General features: G+C 37.5%; 1 protein-coding gene across 2 annotated transcripts in view; it reads right to left on the bottom strand.

The window, feature by feature from the left end:
• Positions 1-1,807: 1,807 nt before the first annotated feature.
• CLDN18 (claudin 18) overlaps positions 1,808-7,018 on the bottom strand; it is a 31,519-nt gene continuing 26,308 nt past the window's right edge. For both annotated transcript variants that reach the window (XM_040348721.1, XM_040348720.1), the window contains exons 3-5: positions 3,231-3,369; positions 2,993-3,103; positions 1,808-2,664 (exon numbers count right to left, since the gene is read on the bottom strand). In XM_040348721.1, the coding sequence (XP_040204655.1) occupies positions 2,517-2,664; positions 2,993-3,103; positions 3,231-3,369 (398 nt within the window). In that variant the 3' untranslated portion in view covers positions 1,808-2,516. The remainder of the gene's footprint in view (positions 2,665-2,992; positions 3,104-3,230; positions 3,370-7,018) is intronic.

Raw genomic sequence — 7,018 nt, 5'->3', positions numbered from 1 at the left:
TATGTCATTTTAAATTTACAGGAGGAAATGTTGTTGCATCAAGTTTGCAGGAGCTATGCCAGCAAAGGAATGAACTGAGATATAGCAGATACCGAAATATGAATAGCAATTGCTTCATTCAAAGGCTGTTGAAACTCCTTTAAATTCTCTCTCCTGTCCTGAATGTTCTATAACAAAATTTCCATGTTTATAACCTTGACCACCTGTGAGGGAAACTTATTTTGGATTGCATACTTTTTACCTTTTTTTTGTATGGAATTTTTAAGAGGTTTTTTTTTACAAGTTTTAAGAAAGTATAAATTGAAAGAATAAAAGTGTTAAAAGTTTGTAGGTTTATAACAGTGGTGAGCAACTAGTTAAAAATATCTGGATGAGGTGTTCCTACTTTACATAAAATAGCAGGATCTTATACATTTTAAAATAATTTCTACATACATAGAGGAATGAATTTACTAAATGAAATGAGTAGAGGCTGTTCTTTTACAAAGTTAATGTTCATTAAAGTGTTACTAAACCCAGAACCTGCATGCACAACATCTGGTCTCCCACAGTACACAGAACATGGAAATGCAATTATTTTAGTAAATATAAACTGTTAAATACCTTTTCTTATCAGCAGCATATAGCAGTCTTGTGACTTCTATCAGTCCCTTGTAAAGCTTGTAGGAGGAGTTTTCATTCACCCCCGATCCTCTGTCTGGACATGTCTGGACAGTGCTGATTGGCCCTGTGCTGATCACATGCACTCTCCCAAGAAAAATAAAAAAAACTCTCTAGCAATACACACCAAACTGAGCATGTGCAGCCCATCCCCTGGCTCTGTAGATATCAGGTTATTTTTTTTAGAGACAGTGGAAGAAGAGGAGGATCAGAGAGACATGATGAGACATCCTTCATACACAATGCAAAGGATTAACCTCTTAGGTTCCACAGTAAGTATAACAAGCATGCTTTACAGTATATACACACCGATTTTAATGTTGTGGGTTTAGTAACACTTTAAGGTCGGCCATACACGGTTCAAATCTAGGAACCAGCCGAGATTCGAAGAGATAATGGGCAGGCTGAATGTATCAGGTTGATCAATCGATCAACTTTGGTACAACCAGCCTGCTGGATTCTCTTGTTATTTTCACTAGGGGCTGCAACAGCTGCAAGCGATAGTCAATGTCTTATCCCAGTTGGGATGGCTTTCCCCTGCCCCAGGAGAAGACAATGGCCCAGCAGGAGGGATTCCCGCATCAACACTGTCTGTGTTGATGGGGGAATAAAGCAATTTTTTTCCCTGCAACCCGTGGTTGCAAGAAAGAAACTCGCTCCGTGTATGGCCGGCCTAAGTAATTGAAGTGAAGCTGTGTTCACCTTAAATACCCAATAATGGGCAGGAATTTTTGATTGCAAGTGGCCGGGCAATTGAAGTGTACACAGCTTCTCTTTATTTGCATTGATAAGTAAACTGTCTTTAAATCAACTCAATAAAGTTCAAGTAATTGGGCTGTTATATTTTGGTGCACCTTCTCATGAAAAAGAGGTAAAAAGACAAGATAGTCCCACAATATCTGCAAAATATTCACATGGGAAATAATCAATTTAGGAGTTTAGCACTACATACAATAAGTTTTGCAATGTTTCTGTAAACATATTTTTAAACCCCAAGGTGCAATTTGTCATTAGTCTGCTAAAATAAATTCATATTACAAAACATTTTAGATTGGATTTTGACTTTTACAATATACTGCATATTTCATACTGCATCCAAATAAATGGAGATGCTTGTGAACTAGCAAAACATTAAGTACAAACTATATAACAGTATATATACAGTATTTATTAATCCATACTTCTATCTAAAACAAATTTCCTAGCAACTAACCATAACTATTGGGGCAGTTACCAAGTATGAATATGCTGAGGATATACAATTGACAAATAAAAACTCCCATATATATAAGGTATGTACATGTAACTTGTGTTAATTTTTTCCCCCTTTGGAAAGGAATTTAACATATACAAACTCGCCAAAATTGATTAGATGCTTGAAACACACACACACAGTCTAAAAAGGGACTTAACAGTACATCTCTATTCTTCAAGTTAAAATTCATAATCCTTCTCTACTCCAACCAAAACCAATAATGAGACATTTTTTGGGTGGCATTAGTGGCACACCTACAGATAGGTGCACAGCTTTCTGTTCCTTTTTTTTATAATTTTCTGCATCTATATACTGCTTGTTAATAACTTCCCTATTCCTATATGTTTATTTAATATTACTTAGTTGTAATGGTCTAGAACAGAATATTAGTTGTGCTACTAAGTGATAAAATAACTAGCGTCATTTATTACAATGTAATATAATGTCATTTTAATTGCGCCCATAAAGGCCTTCATATTATAAGCTGGAAAATGTTTTCTGTTTTGTGCCCTAACTGAGCAAATTTCTGAATAAGAAGGCTCTTTAGTTTGCATTACAAAAACACTCAAGTCTCGGTAGACTAATGGGGACAAATGAAAGTTTACACATAGTCATATTTGGATGGATAGCTTTTTCCATCCTCGCTTTTCCTTGACTCATTGTATATAGACTTCTTGCTCTTATCCTCGTATGCTGATGTCTTGTATCCTGGGCTTTTGGCTGACACATGATAGGAAACTGCTTTGTAACTGCATGAAAAAGACAAATTATTACAGACATGAATAAAAACATATACTCCAGAATCTAGTATTCAGATCTAAAGGAAAGAGAGATGATATCTACCAAGCTTCCCCTATTCATTTGAAGGTTCATCTGTAATGCTTTCTTTAGCACCTTATTCCCATATATCATGTTTTCCAATATAAATAGTTTTCAATTACTGACTGAAGCTAAAATGGACCAATTAGCTCTAACACAATTCATCTCATTAAATATAATTCATCTGCAGTTAGTATAGATTTTAGTATAGAGTTTTCTGCATAGCATTTATTTTTTGTAGTGTTTAGGGTGACTTACGTAGTCTCTTCAGGCATTAGACCTCTGCATGCAATGCACATCATGACACCACCAATCAATGTAATACCACCAGCAACCCATCCAACGAATAAAGCAGAACCGAAAGTGTATCTGTTGAAAGGGTACAAAAATATGTGTTAGAAAATGTAACATATACATATGTTTATTGAGAATTGGTGTGGTCATTATTACAGGCATCAATCCTATCTTACAATACAGAGATTTTAAATAGGCATACCTTGTCTGGAGTGTCTGCATGCCTCCCATCCCTCCCATACCACTGATGGCGCCACCTGTGTACATGCTAGACGTGGTCATCCAGAAGTTAGTCACCAACATATTGGCAAAGACAGAAACACCAATTATTGAACAGAGACCTTAAAAAATAAAATAAGGGGAAGACAATGAGTAAAAGGTAAAGTCATATCACTTTTTTAATTTTAAAATGGTAATAAACTGTAGCATAAGAATTAAAAATAGTTAATGTTGTTTGAGAGAGTTTAGTTCTGCTTTAAGTATTAATTTTGTCTGTACTGTATACCATAAATATACAGTTATTCACGATTTTTTTCCGCCTTATCTATTATGGTAAAAAGTTTCAGATTAGAAAACTGTTTAATGTACAATATTAAAATTGCAGTTCTACGTTTGGTACCCAAACTTATAGTGTGGTTAACCCCATGGAAAATGGCAATCAAAGTAAGGAATTATAAATCTCTTTGCAGATATAAAACATGCTGGCTGTTAAGAGATTCTAATTTGGTTTTGTTAGGTGATATGGCACCCGAGGGTGGACCGCCCCCCCAACCCCCAGTTGGTACGCCACTGGTCAAAAGTTTCTCTAAAAGAAAGCCTGAAAGAAAACAGCCTCTGCTTTGCTTTCACTTTAGAAAGCCCAAAATACTCCATGAATCCCATGTACTAAATGTTTATTTGCTAAACAAAGATTGTATACAAATACTTAAAAAAAAAGATAAAAACGTCAGTAAAAAAATATGCAATCTGCAAAAAAAAAAAAAAAAGAACCATTATAGTTTTTATTTTGCTTTAACAGGCTGGTTACATGTGACTTAATAGAACCATATTTACATTTGACATTTAGCTGCACGAAAACACAAATATTGATCAATGAGTTAGCCTACGATCCTTTAAAAAAAATGGTTTGGTAAACATTCTTATGATATTATCAGCATGTCCCAGCTTGTTTTGTTGACAAAGGATGTATGGAGGTCCTGTCACTTCATCCTCAGTGGAGATGTTTAAAAAATATTCTATATGCTATTAATGACACTGGAATGTTAATCATCCACTCAACATAAAAATATGATTGTTGAAAAAAATCTAACGGGAGTTAAATGTCCTTGGTATTATATGGAATAAACAATGATCAGTATATGTTGTGGGCATTTTATTGTTCGGTTTTAACAGCTGCTAACATGTAAACATTATTTGCTCATCAAATAAAGTGAAACATGTTAGTCATATTAAAATACCTTTAAAACGGTTCTAAAGGAAGGTTTTTGACCTTCATGCATTCTCTGCATTAAGATAAAAAAACTTTCAGCAAGTCATTCCCTCCCCGCCCCCCAGCACCCTCTAAATACTTACCTCTCAATCCAGTGATGTGCATGGGAGCAGGGTCTCTCTCTGCTCTCTGGCTCCTCATTTGTTCAGACACAGCATAAGCCATTGTCACTCAGAGGCAGCAAGGAGAGAGCAAGGGGTGGGGCCAAGCCTCCCTCTGTGTGTCTTATGGACACACAGAGCTGGCTTAGGAGCAAGCATGCTCAAGCACCCCCATAGCAAGCCACTTGCCACTCTGTGGGGGGAAAGCCACAAGCGCTGGCGGGGGACACAAGAAGGGGAGGGTCGGGCTGCTTTTTGCAAAGCCATTACACAGATTAGGTAGGAAAGACATATTTGTTACTTTAATTACAAAAAATACAAGTAATCTATTAACTAATCATCAACACAATCAACACAATCTGATCTCAATGTTTCAATTACATAGAAACATAGCATTAAGTATTGTATTTATTGTTATCAGCTGGACTATATGTATGATATTTTTTTGTCACATATTATCATATGGAAAATAGTAAGGCTCATATATGATTATTATTATTATATATTATCATATGAACAATATAAAAGCTCATAGATTATTATGACATATTATCATATGAACATTATTAAGGATCATATAATATTATCACAGATTGACATTTGACAGTCATATAAGAGATTAATATCTGTCATAGCATCCTGTATGCTATGCACATGTATTCTCTCTACTAAATACAATTTGTAGTTTGTATATTGTCTTTCTTTACTTATCAGGACTGACATGAATAGACTTTTTTTTATAAAAATAATTTCATGTTGATATTTTGTATTTCTATTTTCAGCAAGCAGATGGACATTTACACTTTTCTTCCTGTGTTTTCCAGGCTATCCTAAACTGTTTTTCTGAATGATACTAGGTCAATCTTATATTTACCTACACAACTGAATAAGTCAGGGGAATAGCTCACCTCCTTAGAGGGTGGCTATTCACGGTTATAATTAGAGATAGAGGGCCATATTCTGAGTAAAGTTACGATGGAGCATCTCAGGATACTCCATCGTATCTCTCTTTTTTGGCCAGTGTATCTATGCGAGTGATTCTTAGAATCATTTTCGCATAGATACACTGAAGATCCGACATGTGTAAGTCACTTACACTGTCGGATCTTAAATGTAATTACTCCGCCGGCCGCTAGGTGGCGTTTACGTTCAGATCTCATTTGTTTATGCAAATGAGCCTGATACGCCGATTCCCGAACGAATTTGCGTCGCGTAACCGTTGCTTACGTCGTTTGCGTAAGCGTAAACTTACCCCTGCTATATGAGGGGTAAGTTTACGCAAGTCCCACGTAGGCCATGTTAAGTATGGCGTCGGGTCCGCGTCGTGTTTTCCCGTCGGGTACGTTGTTTTACTAAGTCGTTATTGAATACGACTTTACGTCAATGACGCACACGTCAGCGTCATTGACGTTTTACGCCGAGAACTGGAGCATGCGCACTGGGCTATTTTAAGCCCGGCGCATGCGCAGTTCGTTAGAATCGGGGGAGAGCTTAATTTAAATACAAGCCGCCCCCTTGGATATACGCGTGGATACGCCGGGCCATTTACACTCCGCCGCCCCAAACTACGGAGCAAGTGTTTGGGGAATACAGCACTTGCTCCTGTAGGTTGGGGCGGCGGAGTGTAAATGGCTTACGCGCCGCCCGCCTAGAATCTTAGAGAATATGGCCCAGAGAGTTTAAAAGTAACCAGCTTATGCTGTGCAATGTTTTTCTAGAATTTACACAGTGCTCTGTAGCCATTGTTTCATGGATGTACCTTGCATTAAACATTTACTTTTAAAACATAAAAATACATAGAAATAAAAAAATAAAAAAAAATAAGTATAGACAAACAATTAGATTAAATAAAATTGACCCGACACAAATATAGGGCCTGATACGCCGTCGTATCTCTGTGATCCGCCCGTCCTAGTTACGCATAGATAGCCCTAAGATCCGACAGGTGTAATTGACTTACACTGTCGGACCTTAGGATGCAATTCTATGCCGCTAGGTGGCGAGGCCATTGCGGTCGACGTAGAATATGCAAATGACTAGTTACGGCGATCCACGAACGTCCGCGTTACCCGTCGCTCTAACTTTACGTCGTTTCCATCGAGATACGCGTCGTAAAATTAGGGCTGAGCCCTAGGTGTTCTAAGCCATGTTAAGTATGGCCTCGTTTCCGCGTCGAAATTTAAAAAATCACATTGTTTGCGTAAGTCATCCGTGAATGGCGCTGGACGCCATTTACGTTAACGTCTAAACAAATGACGTCCGTGCAACGTCATTTAGCGCAATGCACGTCAGGTAATTTTCCCGACGGAGCATGCGCAGTACGTTTGCCGCGGGAACACGCTTAATTTAAATGGTGCCCGCCCCATTTGAATTAGGCGGGCTTGCGCCGAGCGGATTTAC

Source organism: Rana temporaria, chromosome 4, assembly GCF_905171775.1.
Source record: "Rana temporaria chromosome 4, aRanTem1.1, whole genome shotgun sequence".
Lineage (NCBI taxonomy): Eukaryota > Metazoa > Chordata > Amphibia > Anura > Ranidae > Rana > Rana temporaria.
Note: the sequence above shows the minus strand (reverse complement) of the source record. Positions and strands in the feature narration are given on the sequence as shown.